Source organism: Magnolia sinica, chromosome 17 (assembly GCF_029962835.1).
Source record: "Magnolia sinica isolate HGM2019 chromosome 17, MsV1, whole genome shotgun sequence".
Lineage (NCBI taxonomy): Eukaryota > Viridiplantae > Streptophyta > Magnoliopsida > Magnoliales > Magnoliaceae > Magnolia > Magnolia sinica.
In genome coordinates, this window is record NC_080589.1 from 30,534,172 (window position 1) to 30,555,237 (window position 21,066).

A 21,066-nucleotide genomic window follows, 5' to 3' on the forward strand; every position below is an offset into this window, starting at 1 on the left:
TCTGTCCAATTTGGACCATGGAGAGAACATCCAGCGTTGTCCGAACTGAACTCCGATCTGACGAACGTTGCTGACCACAATCTGACCACGTTGGGACTGTAGAACAGACATTAAAAACTGATCTTAAAGGGCCACCAAACTGAGGTTCAAACTATTCAAAGTTGGACCGTCTGATTGATGTCCAGACTGACCCATTTCTAAAGTATTTCAGTCCACCATTTTAGCACAGTGATCTGTTATGAAACCTGTCCAATCGCACAATTGTTTGGACACCCGTAAATCATCCTAAATTCGCCCACTAATTTTGTCTTGGAATTGACCATTTTTGAGCCATTGACTTAACGTCCAAAGTTGACCCTATCGGACTGATCAAAGGACCTCAAAAGACATCCAATCTGAACCATATATTGAGGTCCAATGCTGCCCAAGAATGGGCCATAAATAATCTGACATCCAATCAAGGGCCATGAATTGACGCCCGAAGTTGCCCACACATAGCCATGTATGGATGTCCAATCTGCCCTCCGATTTCGTCCAGAAAATCATGCAATTGGTCCATTGTTTGCTGGCCTTTAATCACATTATTGTCCTCTATTTGTGTTCACTATTTTATGTAAATAAAACACACATTGTCCATGATTTTATGCATCTGAATCATGTAGATCTACCCATTTTGTATATCAAGACCACGTAAAGCTGGGCTCTTCTTTGGACGCCGAAACTGTCCAGTTTGTACATGTACAAATCTGATCTGTTTATGTGTATACACGTGACCCCAAACCTGGCCAGTTTGTAAACACACAAGCAGGCCCAAACTTGGCAGGTTCTGACATGCACGATAAGCCGAGTTCAACCGTTATCGATGTACCATATCATGATTTTAAAAAAAGGGACTCTTGGACTGACTTAAATGGGAATGGGGCAACCCATAAAACAGCCAAGGATGGATCACCAGTGGTCTATAACTTTAGCGTAGAATGGACCAATTGGTTGATTAAAACAATTGTCCATGCAAGGACAGTCGATCAAACCACAATGTGTCCATCAAAAATCAGGAAATTGGTTGGATCAATTTTCAAAATGTCCCAGAAAGTTTGGAAAATGGTCGATGGGAAACCGTCAGGGACAGGAGACTTATCTTTGCCGAGAGAGAAGACGACCACTTTGATTTCTTCCTCTAAGAAGGGGGCTTCAAGAGTCATGATATCCTCGGCAAAGACAAGAGGGAAATTCCAATTATCCAATGAAGGTCTAATCTAGTATTCAGCAAAAAGTTGGGAAGAATAATAAGAGAATATGATTTGATACATGCTAATGGTCTTCTATCTTAGAACCATTATTGGAGCCAGAAGATTTAGATTTGGTGTTGGCAATCACATGGAAGTAGCAGGCGTTCTTGTCCCCAGCTTTCAGACAAAGGGCCCTCGATGATGAGGATATCGGACCATCATATAGGGTCTACAAGAGGAGGAGGGCCCAGACGGCAGCCCCAGCTTCGTTGTGGATGGACGGCATCTATACGGGGCCTAGTGGACCACCTTGAAGACCCCACATGCATGGCCTGTGCATCTGGAAGACCCCATACTAGGAAGATGCATGTGGGTTGTTATGATATGAGCATTCAATCGTTGGATTGCAACTGTTGGCTTATCTGACTGTCAAATCATCATCTACGGGCCATCGAACCTTTGGTCAACTCAGATTTTGGACTACATGGGTCCCTAGTTGTAGGAATTTTTAGATTTACATTATTTTGGACATGGCCGATGATTTGAATTAGGATTTGGTACTTTAGATCATTATTTTTTAGTTTACACACTTTATTTAGTACTAGGGGTATTATTGTAAATATTGCTTTTTGATACTATGAATAAGAGGGAGGGGGGGACGTCCACACCCTAGCCAATGAAATTTGAAGAAAAGCTCTCTCTCCTTCTACTTCTTGCATGAGATTTATAGGTGAAGTTCTCTCCAGGGTTTTGAGAGGTGCGACGCTTCGAGGGTGATCCTCATCTATCCCTTCTTCCTTTTCTTCAAAGGTAAGTTCCTTTCTTCTTCTCTTTTCATTATCTTCGTCATTAAACCCTCGAATCCCTTTCCTTTTCTCAATTTTCTCCCCTTTTCTACTCCTAAATCATCCAAACATCCTTCCATCCAAACCCTAGGCCGTATGCCCCTTGTGGCCGTACACACACCAACACACACAAGCATGCAAGGCTGTCCACGTGGGCAGCCACTTCCCCTTTTCATTTTGCTTTGTTACTCCCATAAAATCCTAACTCTAATGCCTTATTTCATCCCATTTTAAAACCCTAACCTTAATCTTCCCCTAAACCCTAACCCTAGGTTTCCTATTTTGAACCTTTGGCCCCACAATCATGTTTAAACTTGAAACTAATAATCCATTTGAGCGTTGGGACTATCCTATGCTAGAACAGGATTCCCAAATCTCGTAGGGATCATTCTTTCATAACATTATATTGATTATGCATGATGGGATGACAATTTTGGTTAGAACCTGGCTAGTTAAACTTGAATTCTCTAATTTGTGGTAGAATACATATTTCTTCCATGCTTGATTTATCTGTATTAATCTGGAAATTGATCTCATTCATCACTTGGGCTTAGACAACCCTCATCCGGCATCACTTGATCTCTATCCAGTTAATTTCCTGATGGCTGACTGCTCCAGGGTAAACCTCTTTGAGGGAGGCTCTCTGACCTAGCTCCTCCTCCGAAAGGAGATTGGATTCTTCTTGGATGTCCACGAGATGAATGGAAGCAATAGAGTTAGAAATGGTGGCCCCAAGATTCTCTTAAGATTCCTTCTTCCAATTGATAAGTTGTTTAAGGAGTTTGAGTTTCCTCATGACGAAGTTAAGGCTACTAGAGATGGAGAAAGAAGACCACCAATTGGACACCATAACAGGGAAAGCTCGAATATAAAGGGTTTAGGCCCCCGACTTTCTTCAATTAGATCCAATAGGATAGGACAATGGTGCCTGGGGAGACTAGGCTGAAAAACAACGAGATTCACTACCAACCAGGAAGGGTAGACAAGAAATCTATCGAGGTGGGATAGAATTTGGGGGGGGGGGTGGGGGGGGGGCGGGATTGCCCGTCAGACCAGGTGAATTTAACATCTAGCCATTACCTTTTGTAATGCTCAGACAGTAATGATCAAAAAACGGTTGTTTTTGTCTTTTTAAGTTGCGAATTTTTCTCATTTTTTAGGACTTTTCTCTTCCAAATTCTTTCCTAAACTATTCTACTAAAAATTCCTAACGCTCTTAACTTGAATTTGAGGATCAAAACAAGTTATTTGAAGGATTTTGTTGAATCGAAGCTCCTTGGGCTATTTTCCAGAAATTCCTCAAAAATAGGTGTTTATACCTTCTTTTTTTAATCTCCGTTGTTATGGTTGAATATGATGCGTTATTTAAATTAGAACATAGGAATGTGTATTTTACAGATTATGCAACTGATTTTCTTTTATTTTTTCGGACTATTTTCGGCCGATTTTTAAAAATTTTAAAAAAAATAAAAAAATAAAAAATCAATCCTCTTCTATTTTAATGGTATGTTAATCATAGTAAAACATGTCAATATGTATTTAACGAATTATGCAACTGATTTTATATTTATTTGAATTTTATTTTTTTAAGACTATTTTCGAACAATTTCTAAAAATTAGGAAAAAAAAAATTTCAATCTTTTTCTATTTTAATGTTTGAATATGATGTGTTAATTAGAGTAGAACATATCAATATGAATTTAACATATTATGCAACTGATTTTCTTTTTCTTTTTTTTTTTGAATTTTTTAATTTTAGGACTGTTTTCGGCTAATTTTTAAATTTTAGGAAAAAACTTTTTTTTAATCTTTTTCTGTTTTAATGGTCGAATATGATGTGTTAATCATAGTAGAACATATCAAAGTGCATTTAGCATATTATGCAACTGATTTTCTATTTTTTTAATTTCGGACTACTTTCGGTGATTTTTAAAAATTAGGAAAAATCATTTTTTTCAATCCTTTTCTGTTTTAATAGTTGAATATGATCATTGTAGAACATATCGAGATGCATTTAACAAATAATGCAACTGATTTTATTTTTATTTTTATTTTTGGGACTATTTTCGGGCGATTAGAGTAGGGAAAACCATTTTTTTTCAATCTTTTTTTGTTTTAATGGTTAAATACGATGTGTTAATCATAGTAGAACACATCAATATGCATTTAACAGATTATGCAACTAATTTTTTATTTTTTATTTTTGCACTATTTTCGGCTGATTTTAAAAAATTAAGAAAAATCGTTTTTTCAATCTTTTTCTATTTTTATGGTTGAATATGATGTGTTAATCATAGTAGAACATATCAATGTGCATTTAACATATTATGCAACTGATTTTCTATTTATTTATTTTTAATTTTCGGATTAGTGACTTTATGATTATATTTTCTTAGTTTGAACAGATTTTAGAACTTCGTAGGGTTTAGAATTTAATTTCTTCTTTATTGATTAGATTCAGAAATTCGAACTTTATTTCATTAATCTATTCACATTAAGTTTCGTGATTTAATTAATTCATTCTCCTATAAAAATTGTATTTAAACTTAGAGAATCAAGTAGACTCTCACATAGGCCATATCTACCGAAGAAAATGTTTGAGTCTGGCAAACAAGAAAGTGAGGATATTGGATGGCAACATTGTTAGATGGTTGATAGTACTAGGCACCAAATGAAGTATAACTATTATGATATACTAATAACTAGTGGAATTACGCGAATCAAACAACATTTGGCATATCGAAAGGGTCAAGTTGTGGGATGTACCAGAGTACCAAAGGAGATAATGACCTTAATGCAAACCAGTTTGGATGAGTCTAAGGGGAAACATACTGTTGTGCAAAAGAAGAAAGATGAGATTTTGGAGGCGGCCCGACAGGGGGTGTTTGGTCCTAAATATATGAGTGTTTGTGATGAAAATATTATTGATTCTGATGAAGATACAGATCGGGAAGTAACTATAGTTAGGAGAGAACTTGTTGTGTTTTGCTCATGAAGAGGAAGAACGTCAGTGCAGGTTTAGCGCGAGGAGTTCTATACGTGATATAGGGGAGGGGGGAGTGGGAGTGCAGCTGGGAGTGAAGATAAGGGTGGGGGTGGGAGTGGGGGTGGGAGTAGGTTGGGTAGATTACGATGTATGTCTAGCAGCCGACGGGAGACATCTTCACGTGATGCCCTTGTATATGTGAAAGAAGAAGTAAATGAGCCCGAGTGACCCTCTGTTGATCCAATCTTGTTTAGGAAAGAATCAACTAAACAAAAGAAATTTTTTATAAAAAAAAATATAGAGTAAAACTTCCATTGAGAAGCTAGGTACGACAACAGCAAAGTTGATGAGGACATCAGACCCTTTAAAGTTTATTAAAGACGAAAGCGGTCGACGAATACATCTTTATAGCTCGATGATGGTTCGTGCCACAACCAAGGAAGATTTTGAAGATCTTACATGTGTCCCTAGATTAATTGAAGGCCCCACATTAGGAGGACACGTGTAGGATGAGTTATAAGACTGATCTGTTACGCGGGATTTTATTTATTTATTTATTTTTATTTTTTTAAAAAAAGTTGTGTTTTGCACGGTTTTTTTTTTTCTTTTTGTTATAAGGGTATTTTAGTCACTTTCTTTTAAATCCAAATTTTAAAAATAGGGCGCTTTCTACGCTAAACCTAATAATGTTTTTTAATGAAAGTTTGGTGCCTCCTTTCCCTCTCTTTGTGGTAAGTTCCTCTCTTCCCCTAATCTCCTCTTCTTCTAACTTCTATTTATAACCCTCCAACCTTCTTCTTTTCTTTCTATGCATCGTCTTTTTTTTTTTTTTTTTTTTTTTGTTATTGACCCTAAAAATATGAGAATTGATCCCAACCCTCACTCAGATTTTCCAATCGTCCCTATTCCAAAAGTCCTTTGATTTCCTGGACTAGAGAAGCTGCATTGATTGTTGGATTGAAACCATGCAAGATCGGGAGGTCCCATCCCTCGCCGGATCCAATCCACGCATGATTAGAATATGGTACCGCAGGATTGTGATGATGGTCTGCAACCATTGCATGTTCCTTTTATTATTATCTTTACTATGATGTGGAATGTGAATATTTCAATTGATTTGCTTAGTTTATTTCGCTGGAAAATTTTTGTGCTCACACATGCATTCTAGTTTAGATCGTCCTGCATCAAATTTGGTATCAGAGCTTTAGGTTTTGCATGGTTTTTGTTAGATCGAGTTATCTAAACTTAAGATCATCTGTTTTCTCATCTAAGATTGTCTAGATAATTCCAGATCTACATTCCACAGAAATTGTGAACCTGATTTTTCAGATTCATCGTCTTGTGAGATATAAATCTAAATTTCCAAATTTGTGTTTTCATTCTAGTTAAATCTGAAAATCTACAGCATTCATACATCATATATAAATAGGATCATACATCCATATTGAGGTCTGTTCAAACCTTAGAGTCGAGCTTAGGAAAATCGAGTTCGGGTTTTTGGTGTACGCCCACTAGAAGTGGTAAGGGTTTTGGCCAACACCCCATCATGAGTAACAAGTAATTAAACGATCACCTTGCTCAATTACTCCAAAAGATAACTATCATAGAGACATCTAACAAAAATATCGAACGAAAACTGATCGCCACCGAAGCTAGACTTGAGCGATTAGAGGCATCCCAAAGGGAGAACCCCACTGTTGTGAGAGATGTGCAGTCGTAGGCAGGTGGTGTTGGTGAAGAGCCAGCCTTTAAACAAACCCCCACCAATGGAGGGCATGTGGGTAGAGAACGGGCATATCAGGACCGCTTTGATCCTAACAAGAGGGCCATGAAGAATGTAAGGATTGATGCCCCGAGCTTTGATGGTCGCTTTGACCCCAAGGCATTCCTTGATTGGTTAGCTGACATGGACCACTATTTTGAGTGGCATGAGATGTCAGAGAACTGATAAGTGCGGTTTGTCAAAATGAAGCTTGTGGGGCAAGGGAAGATATATTGGACTAATAAAAAGCGTAGGATTGAATGGATGGGAGGAGCTCCCGTTACCCAATGGAGCGAGATGAAAACTATGCTAAGAGAGAAGTACCTACCTCTCTCTTATCGCCAAAAGCTCCTGGAACAATGGCGATCTTTATGCCAAGGATCCATGCCTGTCACAAAATACATCACAAAATTTGAGGAATTCATGATGAGGTGTGACATTGAGGAAGACCCTCTAGTAACACTCACGCATTTCAAGACGGGCCTTCGATCGGATCTTCAGCGTGAGCTTTGGGCTCATCCCATGACAAATTTGGACGAGATGTACCAAGTGTAGGAATTAGAGCAGTATCCGAAGACTCCTGTCACAAAACAGTTCGATACCCGAGACTCTAATGTTAGGACTGGTTCCCAAGGAATTAGACCCAACATTGGTAATCAACCCAGGGCGCAGGCGAATGTTCCGCCTAGGCCTAGGGATGACAAGGGAAAAAGCTTCCTTGGTGCTGATCCATGTGGAGAACAGAATGTGCGATGGTACAAATGTGGGAATATTGGCCATTTTGCAACTCAATGTCCCACTAAGAGTAAAGGAAAAGCCTTAGTCATAGGCGATTCACAGGATAGCGAGTATGAACCGGGCGACTCTGAAGTCGAAGAATATCAGCCTGTAAGATCATTGAGTGATGAGGATGAGGTGGGTGATGATGCCACGCAAGCAGTTGTCAGGTGTGTGCTAGCCCAGACTAGAAGTAGTGTTGACTGGCATTACAACACCATCTTCTACACGATCGCCAAGTGTGGCGAGAAAAATTATAAGGTGATAATGGATAGTGGGAGTTGCCAGAATGTAATTTCCACTAGCACCTTAGGCCGTCTAAAGTTAGAGGCCACTCCTCATCCTGACCCATACAAAGTCTCATGGGTAGACAAGACTTCCCTTCCTGTCACCCATCAATGTCTTGTACACATCGAGTTCGAGTCTTATAAGAAGTCCCTGTGGTGTGATGTGTTGCCCATGGATGTAGGTCACATCATCCTAGGACCTAGGTAGACCGTGGCTATTCGATAATGACATCACGATCTACGGCCGTTCTAATAAGTGTACCTTCATGCATAACGGCAAGAAGATCAAAATTAATCATATGCCATCACAAAATACTGCACAGAAGATAGGTAAGAAGGCTAGTGAGCCTAAAAAAGTGAGGAAATCCACACCCAAGTCTCTCCACATCATCACAGCTAAAGAGTTTAAAAGAGAGACTAAGAAGGATTCACGGTTTATGCCTTGGTGGTTAGAGAAGCTACACTAGAAGTACCAATAGAGTTACCCCATGAGGTAGCCCCGGTCTTAGAGGAGTATAGAGACGTATTCCCTGAGAATTTGTAGGATGAGTTGCCACCCATTAGGGACATCCAGCATGCCATTGATCTTGTCCCTGGGTCGACCCTACCAAACCTTCCTCACCATAGGATAAACCCTGCAGAGCATGCAGAGTTGAAGAAGCAGATAGATGAGCTCCTGGGAAAGGGTTTCATCCAGGAGGGCATGAGCCCGTGTGTCGTACCCACTTTATTGACACCTAAGAACGACAACACTTGGCGCATGTGTGTGGCCAGTAGAGCAATTAACAAAATTACAATCAAGTATAGGTTTCCCATACCTAGGCTTAATGACATGTTAGACATGATGGCTAAATCCACCATTTTCTCCAAAATAGATCTCAAGAGTTGGTTATCACCAAATCCGTATACGTCCGGGTAATGAATGGAAGACAACCTTCAAGACGAAGGATGGGCTATACGAGTAGTTGGTTCTGCCTTTTGGCTTGACTAACGCACCCAACACTTTCATGCGGGTGATGACCCAGGTCTTGAGACCGTTCATGGGAAAATTCTTAGTGTACTTCAACGATATCCTGATCTATAGCACCACTAGAGAATCACACCTTGAACATTTGAAGTTGGTCTATAGCGTCCTTAGGGCGGAGAAATTATACGTTGACCTTAAAAACTGTCCGTTCATGTCCAGTCGAGTTGTGTTCTTAGGGTTTATAGTGTCAACAAAAGGGATGCGTGCAGACCCAAAGAAAGTTAAGGCCATAGTTGATTGGCCTGAACCGAGGAACATCCATGAAGTGCGAAGCTTCCATGGCTTGGCCACATTCTATCGTCGGTTCATTAGGAGTTTTAGCACGATTATTACTCCCATTACGAAGTGCATGAAGAAGGGAGAATTTGTGTGGTCGAAAGTTGCAGTTAAGGCTTTCAAAGAAATTAAAGGCAAGATAATCGAAGTTCCCATCATGCGCCTTTCCGACTTTTCTAAAGTCTTTGAAGTTGCGCGTGATGCATCTGGTGTTGGTATAGGTGGAGTCCTGAGTCAAGAGGGTCATCCTGTTGCCTATTTCAGTGAGAAACTGAATGAGGCAAAACAAAAATACTCTGCCTATGATAAGGAATTCTATGCGGTGGTGCAGTCTTTGAGACATTGGCGGCACTACCTCCTACCGCAGGAATTTGTTTTATTCTCTGATCATGAGGCCTTACATTATCTTCACTCCTAGAAGAAACTTAACCCAAGGCATGATAAGTGGGTTGCGTTCGTTCAAGAGTATTCGTTTGTCTTGAAACACAAGGCCGGAGTAGAGAATAAACCAGCCGATGCCCTTAGCCACAAAGTGGCGTTGCTCAATTCTTTGGGTGTAGGAGTTGTCAGCTTTGAGCAACTGAGAGACGAGTACTCCACATGTCCAGATTTTGAGGGTACCTATACGTCACTCTCGAGTGATCGATAAAGTGTGGGGGATTTCGTGTTGAGAGATGGATTCCTTTTTAAAGGAAATCGTTTATGTATTCCCTGTACGTCCCTTCGTGAATTCCTCATTTGGGAGCTTCATTCGGGAGGGATAGCTGGCCACTTTGGCCGCGATAAAACTATTACCCTCGTAGAGGATCATTTCTACTGGCCAAGTCTCAAGCAACATGTCGCCAAAATTTCATGTCAAACAGCGAAGCAGCAAAAGAAAATTTCTGGATTATATACGCCATTACCTGTGCCACATGCTCCATGGCAAGACATTACCATGGATTTCATGCTTGGGCTTCCCAAGACGATTAAAAAGCACGATTCCATTTTTGTTGTTGTGGACCGCTTCTCAAATACGGCGCATTTCATCCCATGTTCTAAAACTTCGGATGCGTCTAATATTGCTAAGGTCTTTTTCGATAGTGTGGTCCGTCTCCATGGTTTACCTAAGACCATAGTGTCTGACCATGATGTCAGATTTACCAGCTATTTTTGGAAGACAATATGCCATATGATGGGAACACATTTACAGTTTTCTATTGCATACCACCCCCAAACTGATGGCCAAACTGAGGTGGTTAATCATAGCCTTGGAAACCTCTTATGATGCTTAATGGATGAACATGTGAAAACTTGAGATTTGATTCTACCTATAGCCGAGTTCGCCTACAACAATTCAGTCAATAGATCTACAAGGTCGAGTCCATTTGAAATTGTTAGTCGGTACAAACCTCGGTTGCCCATAGACTTGTTACTCATGTCAGTTACAAAAAGATCTTTTGAATCAGCCGATGCGTTTGCACGACACATTCATGACTTACATGCACATGTTAGACAGCGAATAAATACGAGTAATGATAATTATAAATGTTCAACTAACCAACATCGTAGGTGGATAGAATTTAATGAAGAGGATTATGTAATGGATAGAATTAGACCAGAGCGGTTTCTTCCGGGTTCCGCTAAGAAATAAGAAGCTCGCAGTACTGGACCATTTATTGCGTAAAATTGGGTCTAATGCATACAGGGTAGACCTTCCACCTGAAATGGGAATAAATCCGACGATTAATGTGGAAGATCTAGTCCTGTCCTAACCCTTCCATTGTTTCTTCTTCCACCATCGATTGACCGTAAAAAAGAGATTAAAGGGATAGTGGATGATGAGATTGTTTCCACACGAGATGAGGGCTTCCAAAGGTACCTAGTCAAATGGAAGAACATGCCACCATCCAATTCCACGTGACTTACAGAAGCGGAACTGCAGCAGATTGTCCAGACCTTCTCGAGACACACAAAAGTTAACTCGTTGGAGCCGAGTTCTTCTCACCCGAGGGGAGTTGATGAGGACATCAGACTCTTCAAAGTTTATCAAAGACAAAGGCAGCCGACGAAAACATCTTGATGGCTTGATGATAGTTCGTGTCACAACCAAGGAGGATTTTAAAGACTTCACACGTGTCCCTGGATTAATTAAAGGCCTCACATTAGGAGGACACACATGTAGGATGAGTTATAAGACTGATCTGTTACACGGGATTTTATTTTTTTTTTAGAAAGCTTTCTTTTGCATTTTTTTCCCTTTTATTATAAGGGTAGTTTAGTCATTTTCTTTTAAATCCGAATTTTATAAATAGGATGCTTTCTACCCTAAACCTAATAATGTTTTTTAATGAAAGCTTGGTGCCTCCTTCTCCTCTCTCTCTCTCTCTCTCTGTGGTAAGTTCTTCTCTTCCCCTAATCTCCTCTTCTTCTAACTTTTATTTCTAGCCCTCCAACCTTCTTCTCTTTCTAAGCCTAGTCTTTTTTTATATTACTATTGACCCTGAAAATCTGAGAATTGATCCCAACCCTCTCTCAGATTTTCCAGCTGTCCCTATTCCAAAAATCCTTTGATTTCCTGGACTAGAGAAGCTGTATTGATTGTTGGATTGAAACCATGCAAGATCGGGAGGTCCCATCCCTCGTCGAATCCAATCCACAAATGATTTGAATACAGTACCGTAGGATTGTGATGATGGTCTGCAACCATTACATGTTCCCTTTATTATTATCTTTACAATGATGTGGAATGTGAATATTCCAATTGATTTGCTTAGTTTATTTCGCTAGATAATTTTTGTGCTCACACATGCATTCTAGTTTAGACCGTCCTGCATCAAAATTTACTTATACGTGCCAACAAACCCCTAACGCGGCCAATTCTTTATATTGGCATGTGGTAATTGATGCAGCAATAGAAGCATGCGAAGGAATTAAAGTTCCCACGGCTAGGGAGATTATGGGGAAATGAATAGATGCAGAGTATGAGGATGTGAAAGCATACGTGGCTACCTTTAAACCCATATGGCAGGCCAGAGGATGCACGATCATGTATGATGGTTGGACTGGTGACGCAGCATAATCAACTTCATAGTGTACTGCCACTTGGGAACAATGTACCGTAAGTTAATTTATGCCTCGGAAGAAATAAAAAATGTTAATTATATTTTTTCCCTAATGGAGAAGATGGTGGATAAGATTGGAGAGGAGAATGTGGTGCAGATTGTGATAGATAACGAAGCTACATATAAGGCTGCAGGACAAAAGTTGATGATAAAGAGATCACGTATATTTTGGTCACCATGTGTTGCCCATTGTATTGATCTTATATTGGAAGATATTGTGAAGAAGAAAAGTGTTAGGGAATGGTCAAAAGGGCAAGACAAGTGACGACATAATCAAGTAGTCGTGATATCACGAAATTCACGAAGGGAAGAGAGTTTTTGAGGCCTATGGCGACTAAATTTGTAACAAAACTATATAGCCTTAGAGAGTTTATACCAGCATAGGGGAGAATTGAGTGAGATGTTCGCTTCCCTAGATTGGCACAACAAAACATGGTAAGAAGACATCAGGGACACCAGTTGATGTTGTGAACATTATAAGGGACAACAAATATTGGAAGAAGATCCAGAGGATCCCAAAGGTGATGGAGCCACTAATGAGGGTACTCTATATTTTTAAACCGGCGAAGCACCTACCATGGGCTTCCTCTACGATGTCATGGATAAGGCGAAGTTGGCAATTCAACGTAATTGTACAACACTTGTCTCAACAGGGCAGAGCGGGGACCATACACAAGAAAAAATCCATTTGAAATCCGAAGATCCATTTCTAAGGACAACAAAAATAGTGAAAGCACCTATCAAGTAGTCATCTTTGACCCAAGAGTTGGAATCCTAGGCCACAAGAGTACCCCCGCCTGAAGCTCCTACCGTGTCCAGAGAAATCCACTCCTTATATCTAGAACACCAAAAGGAATCCAAATTAGAGTGACTTACCAAAGGGAGCTTGGTTTCTTAGAGAGCTACAATATGAGCTTTATACTTACGGAGCAATTCTTTGACTTGAGCCTTTTTTCTCGCACAACTGAGCCCTTGCACGTTCCAGGAAATTATCTTCATTGACGAATTGTCTTGTTCTTTCTCCCCTTCTTAGATGAGCAAGAAGATGAACATGTCTCATAGTTCACAGAGGATTTGAGACTAAACAACTCCCAAGGGGATTTGGTTCACAGAGGATTTGAGACTAAACAACTCCCGAGGGGATTTGGTAGTGTTCCCACACCCTCCCCCCCCCCCCCCCAATCTTTGATAAATTTGTTGGGGATTCTTGTTTTCCAAAACTAAGGAGTCGAACTCCCAAGTTACTACAAAGTTTGGGAGGCAATGGACTTCAAAGAAGGGGAGTCTTTGGGGATTGATAGAAGAGGAAACACTTCTAAAAAGGGGATTTCATGTGATGCGTGATGACATTCAGGGTCCACTAGGACAAGGGCCTAACCTGGCTCTGACGAATGACAAATGAGGTTAAGGAGAGCAAAGAAGAGAAGTAGGTCCCCCCCGCCCCAATCTTTGATAAATTTGTTGGGGATTCTTGTTTTCCAAAACTAAGGAGTCAAACTCCCAAGTTACTACAAAGTTTGGGAGGCAATGGACTTCAAAGAAGGGGAGTCTTTGGGGATTGATAGAAGAGGAAACACTTCTAAAAAGGGGATTTCATGTGATGCGTGATGACATTCAGGGTCCACTGGGACAAGGGCCTAACCTAGCTCTGACGAATGACAAATGAGGTTGAGGAGAGCAAAGAAGAGAAGTAGGTAACTAGCAACCAGAAAGGGTAACGGAGGATCCCCCTTCGAGGGACTCTGATTATCTCACAAAGGAAGAATGGGGACAGGCAGAAGGAGTTCGACAGAGGGGGGATGGAGTTCGAAAGGCGATTGGAATGCAATGGTAAACTTTTGGAGAGGGAAGGATTTCTGAAACACCTTCTGGAAAGATTAGAGAAATGGCAAAAAAAATGAGGAAAGTAAAAATAAAAAATACAAAGGGAAGGAAGACAATGGATGATGAGAAATCATCTCTCCCTAAGAACAAGAAAAAAGAGAGTAGGCGTCCCTTCACAGCACAAAAGCCAAACAACCTACAGCACACAGGAACCTGAATTCCCTATGAATTGCCGGAAATTAGAAAGCCCTAGTCCCACAGCAAACAAAGGATAGAGGTCCCTCTCCAGACTACACCAAGGCTAGCTGCTCACCAAAAACTCAATCTTTCTTTTGAGCTTCTCTATTGACTCTGATATCAGTTTTAATAAAGTAAAAGATCCCACCAAACTTTAAAACAACTGCAAGACAGAGGCACACCAAATGATATGGAGTGGGTCTGTGGGAGGGAGATTATGAGGCTGTGGTAATGCCTATATAGAAACAAAATAAGGTTCAAAGCAACATTTGCAAGTTTTAACAATATAATATGTTAATTTCTGTAGAGACAGAGCTTTGCTAACTCCACACACGTGTACAAGACATACCATCTACATGCCAGCAAATGTGCCAACATGCCAGGCAATATCGAAGCTGTCCATCCGGTAGGTCCAACCATGTAGATTTTCCCTCAGTAAAACTGGTCCACTCGGCAGGTGGTCCATGATGTTAACAGATAGATGGGTTAGAAAACTTCAGCCAAGTTCTCTCAGCTAACAAGTGGACTGACCTGGTCCTTGGGCCAGCACATTTATGTAGTGGCACCTTCTGATGGATGGATTGGATCTCACACATTTGTGCCATGCTGGCACATGTGGTATGTGCAAGAGCCACCTTATACATGCGTGTGGGCTTAGTAAAACTCATACAAACATGTCCAAGCAACTCACCTTGAGTATATACCGAAGCCCCTGTAGATTTTTCACCACACTTAATAGCATCAAAGATGGAGGATCTTTCTTCATACTTCCTAAGACCTGAGGTGCAGTGGAAACAAGACGCTATCAACTGGCAAAGTAGAAACTAGAAAGTTGTCACAAAAAAGTAGGAGACTGATGTTGTACAAACATTTTATATACAAAGGCCTATATGCTCTAACAGCGATAACAGAATTGCAAAGACTGGACGTGGGCCTTAGTATGTCCATATAAAGTGCAGAAAAAGAGCAAAACCCAATGCTCATGTTGTTTGTCAAGTCCAGGTGTCAAACTATGCACACAAAATACTGGATGGAGCATTAACAAAGATATGGAATCATCTAGCATGCACTTGAGCATAAATTATAGATGTTTTGTTTTGCTTTAAGTTTTCACAGGGAAATGGTCATATGAGGAGCAGCAGAAGGTGCTGGAATTCAACTATGACTTCACACTCATAAATTAGGATCTTCCAGAGATGCAAACAGAAAAGTTTTAGATCAGATAAACTATGTTCTACACAAAAAGGTGGCATCTAAGATACTAAGGGAGGGAAGGCATATGAAGGAGAAGAAACAAGAATGTGATAGCAAAAAAATCAATTTACTCTACGAGGCTGGACTACAATGTGCTTTTGACATATGTTCAGCAATGCCAAGGAACAAAATTTGGTAATCTCAACACACTCAAAGCAATCATTGATGTAATGATGTTGCTTTGAGCAATCAAATTACTATGTTATGTCCCTCAATGTACCAAACTCACATCAAAGCCATGCCTCTCCTGTTTTAAGTTAGGTTCTCCAGCATTAACTGGATGAACCCAGTGTCCGACAATAGGAACTCTTCAGAAAAACAAACCCATAGTAATCTAGAATACAGTAGCATTCCTTTGATACAAACACATAGGTGTTTACAACTGTTTATTCCTATTGTCTAACGAAGAGAGTAAACATAATCCACACCTGAATCCTTCCCTTTTCGTTCATTAAAGCCTGTTGTGGAACTATACTTCAAGGTGTGGGAGGATGGAACTGAAGCTCTGCAAGTCCCCAGGGGGGCATGCTTTCAAAATGTCCTTCAGTGATAACTTTTTTTAATGGGAAATAACCCTTAAGGATCAGCATGACTAATAACCCTTAGGATCAGCATGACTAATAACCCTTCATTTCCTCTCCAAAGGGAACCAGAGAGTTTGGAAGTCAGACTACATATCCCACAGTCATCATTGCCAAAGGTTGAATGCTTAGTTTCATGATCCTTCTAACTAGGTGCCACTCCTACTCCGAATCGCACTCCGGACTCGTGCTCCCGTTCTCGCTTCGTAGCTTGTTTACACTTGCCAACATTTTTTGAAAACTGATGCTTCCCCTCTCCTGAACCTGAATCCATTGCCGCTTCACTTCGCACTTTGGGCAACTATAGGTCCATGTTCAGTAAACAGTCTCTCTTGCTATAGAGATGTCTGGACAATTATCAAGAAAAGGTGGTCAAAGACTCAAAGATGGTCCCTCTTGCTATGGAGATGGATGTACCAACAAAACGCTCTAACCCTTGCCTTGTGGTGAGTCAAAACTCCAGATCTACCAGTCCCCATTTGGTGCCTAAATGTGAAACATTTCCAGGTCATTGCTTCTAAGCTAGGTAACTTCGTTAAGATGGGCCTCCTATTACAACCCTGGAATAATTGAAATGCAAAGGTTGGGTCAAGATGAGTGAGTGTACTGCTTCCATGTTCCATCTTAATATAATCAGGGGAAATGGATTCAATTCAAATAGTTGGTGGTTGGGTGTTTTAGTAATATTAACATGGAGAGAGAGAAAGGGAAAAAAGAAAGAAAGAACAGGAGGGAGAAAGATCAGATCACACATTTTAAAGGAATCAAACTGGTTAATACAAACACAAGAAGAGTTTCTTCTTTTTAAATGGCAATGATTTATATTCATGTATACAGAAAATACAAAAATACAAAATGCAAATGCAAGGGATCAGGAACAATGAGCCATCAATCCATAATTCCTGTCCAAAACTACACAGAAATCAGAATCACTAATAGCCAGTTCTTTGTTCCATGCTACAACCCCTGAAGCATTGAACGCCCATAGCCCAATACAGCATGTATGCTTTCACCTTCTGAAAACGAGAGCTGCTGAGACCATTTGTCATTGAAAACCCTACCATTGTGTTCTTTCCATATCAAAGATGCTAAAAATCATCAAGCACCACAGCACCACTTTCTTTTAATGCATGTTTGTGTAATTCTGAGGATGCATCGTATCTCCACGCTAGGGTGGGGTGACCTACGAGGTGGGATTTGTGAGATGCAGAATGGCCATGAGGTAGGGCCCATTGTGGGACCGTGTGATTCGGGGACCCGTGTGAACTGGGGGTTGCCCACGAGGAGGTCTCACCTGGGTTTGCCTAGGAGAACCTGCATATAGTGATAAACCAGTCCTTCCCCATTAGCTCTGGAGCTTTTGGTGCGTTGCCCAGTTGTCCGCTATCACAAACAATACCCCTCTCCCTGCTTGGAAAAGCTCTACTGATCAATCCCAAAGACAGTAAAAGCTCTCCACCAAACGCAAGAGGAAAATTCGCATTGTATAAGCAGGTGGCCACTGTCTGTTTTGCTTTAAAGGCATATATGAATAGTTTGTTAGGTACTTACTTTTTCTTAGTGTTCAATTGTGAGAATTTGGTCTTTCGATGCCAACCATCCAAAAGACAACTTTTGGGGGCCTTAGGAACTAGCAAATGAGCCCATCAGGCTTGGAAATCCATTTACTTCCCTTTTGCCAACCGTGTAGTGCTTGTTCACAGTAAAGGCCCCTCTCAAATTTAGTTCCCATTTCCATTTGTCCTTCTGCCTAGGCATTGGTGCTACCCTCTGTGTGTGTGTTATAACCTAGCAAAGTCCTCAATTTCCACTTCCAACAAAAATCTCTACAGAAATGTGGGTTCCAAACGAGATTGTTCCCAACTGGAGTAAAGCAATCAGATATTTTCAAACACTTATCTGCCATTACTCTATGCATATTACTAAATAGAGACGCAAATGGGATATCATTGCATCATCTATCCTCCCAAAACCTTATTTTTCTGCCATCCCCTACTAAGTAGGAAATGTCATTGGAGAATTCCCGTCTTCTCTCCATCACTGCTTTCCAAAGCCCTAACCCCTGATAAAATGAGGATTACTTCGTGAACCATCATCAATCTTCTATTCCATATTTCCCCACCACCATTTGCTTACATAGTGCATCTTCTTCATATCCAAACCTCCATGGCCATTTTCCAAGAAGGGCTTGGTTCATACTTGCAATTTCTTTCAAACCCATATCGCCTTCTTCTCGAGGACTAAACGCCTCCTCCCGTTTTACCAAATGAAAACTCTTCTCATCATCAAAGCCTCTCGACAAGAAGTCCCTTTGCAGCTTCTTTTTATGCCTAATCAAACTAGTAGAGCACTTTAATACACCGGCATATTCACAAGGGCCAGTTTAATGAGAGTGATTCTGCTGCCTAGAGGAAGATGCATTCTCTTCCATGTGGATAATTTCCTCTTAGTTCTTTCAATCATAACATCCCATAAGAACCTTGGTTGTATATTCGCTAGTTGGGATGGTGGACTTTCAAAGAGACAAGCTAGATCCTCCAGAGATGTTGCCAGCGTGTCACCACCCAAGTAATTCCCCGAGCATAAAACATGCGGGGCGGCATTCAATTCATAATTCCATTGTGAACAAGTCCGCCAAGGTATTCGATAACAGTAACAGTAGCCGTAATAGGCAGCCTTATGGCAATTATGATAAGGGTTGTAAAGGCCATTAAGGACACCATAACAACCATTACGGCCCTGCAATGGTCAAAAAATTTAAATAAAAAATATTGGAAATTTTTCAAAAAAAGGGGAGGATCCAAAATATTGAAACTTTTCAAAAAAAAAATGGGAGGATCCAAAAAAATGTATTGTTGTCTAGTTTTGAACATATATATATGATGGTGTAACAGGCAATTCATTAGTAAGAATGATGTCTCGGGTTGCCTAAGTTCTATTTACCTTACTGATTTTAAAACTCTTATACTAATAATCTAGATAGGTGATATTCATCCCACTCATGCATATACCTAACCATTATACACCATTTCCCTCAAGAAATTGGGAATATGTATATATATATATATATATTAAAAATGAATTTGGATGAATAGTATCAGCCCGATTTGGCTACACTTGAATGGCACAAATAAAAGGAGATCTATCTATCTATCTATATATATATATATATATATATATATATATATATATATATATATATCAAAGATTGAATAGTGTCAACCCAATTTTGGTATGTACTTAAATGGCTTGAAATTCATGCAATCCGTGGGATTCATCCCACTAATGCATACCCCTAATCATTTATACCATTTTACTAAGAGCATGGTTGGAGACATGGAATCCATGGGAAGATAAAAGAAAAATAACAATTATCCAATAATGATTTCCATGAGCACCATTGAAACATGGATTCCCATGGATTCCATTTTGAGGGGGTCTTGTTTAGATAAAAAGTGGAAATCTAATATTCCTCTCATAAAAGTCAGCTTGTTTCTTGTGGTAAGGATTCAAATTATTGAAAAGCGTAAAGATTGCTTTCTGGAATCCATATTGTTCTTGACCATCCAAACAACACACGTTGTCACATCAAAAGTAAACACTTTTCTTTTTTCCATTGCTTACCATGGATAGTGTGCAAACATGGCCTAAAGAAATGTGAGGAAAAAACCTATAAAAATTATGTTACTACTCATCCCAAAATTGCCCGTTACAAGTGTAAAGGTACAGGACTGCTACGAACCAACTTTTTGTGACAGCTGTTACAGCCCATATCATGTAATGGTGCCCTCGTTACAGAAACATTTTTGGATACCATGGAGTCAGCCCTTCCCCAAATGCACAACCCAAGTCCTAAGCACCAAAGGTCACAAGAATGCAAGAAAGATACAAGTGTATGGAAGAACGCCTTGTATTTTACTAGAGCTCCAAAACTACTCACTTGGCATGGTTACAAATGAAGGCCTCTCCCTCTTATATAGACCTAAGAAGCTACTAGAATCTACACAAGTATGGTTAGGATTATGCCACATGGCGCTCATCCAATTGACAAGCACTCTATAGAAACCTACAAGAATTTTATTTTATTTTTTGAGAGATCAAATAAAATTTATTAGGGCCAAAGCCAAACAGAAAACAAAACAAGGAATAAAGGGAGAGAAATAAGAACTATACAAACCCACCCAAGACCACATCGCTAGCTTCAAGGGGAAAAAACCACACAGACACCCGCAACCCCTTAAATAGACCACCTTAAACAGGTCTCAAGGAAACCCATTCAGAAATACTTGCCAAGACCCGCCTAAGGACCACCACTGCCACTTAACTCTCAATCTTATTAAAGGTCTAGTTATTCCTTTCAAACCAGATCAACCAGAGAATCGCCAAACCCATTTACCTAAGAGAGATGTATTAACGAGGTCGAGATTCCTGATACCAGCCCCACCTTCATCATAGGACTTACAGACCTCAACCCAATTGAGAAGGTGAAATTTACCTTTAGCACAACCACCTTCCCACAAAAAAAAAAAACTCTCATGTATCCGTCTAACCGATTTATGACAAATTTCGGGCACTAGAAAAAGGATGCATGATATAAAGTGAGATTGGAATGCGAAGATTCTATCAATGTTAGTGTACCCCCAAAATAAAGCAACTTACTTTTCTTAGGACAACTTACATTCCATACACTCCACTACATAATCCCAAAGATACTTAGGAGGCTTTCCCAAATACAGAGGCATCCCCACATAAGTTGAGGGGAAAGACCCAACTATGCATTTGAAAATATTAACTAAGTCTAAGAGCTCTTCCTGAGAAGTGTGAATACCCAGAATTTTCTGACTTAGAAAGGTTGACTTTAAGGCCAGAAATAACCT

At 40.1% G+C, this 21,066-nt stretch overlaps 1 protein-coding gene across 4 annotated transcripts in view; it reads right to left on the reverse strand.

Annotated features, from left to right (window-relative positions):
* The window catches only part of LOC131231146 (uncharacterized), a 135,566-nt gene that overhangs the window by 76,857 nt on the left and 37,643 nt on the right, over positions 1-21,066 (reverse strand). For 3 of the 4 annotated variants that reach the window (XM_058227243.1, XM_058227245.1, XM_058227246.1), the window contains exon 2: positions 15,046-15,132. The exons of the other annotated variant lie outside the window; for it this stretch is intronic. In XM_058227243.1, the coding sequence (XP_058083226.1) occupies positions 15,046-15,132 (87 nt within the window). The remainder of the gene's footprint in view (positions 1-15,045; positions 15,133-21,066) is intronic. 4 annotated transcript variants of the gene reach the window in all.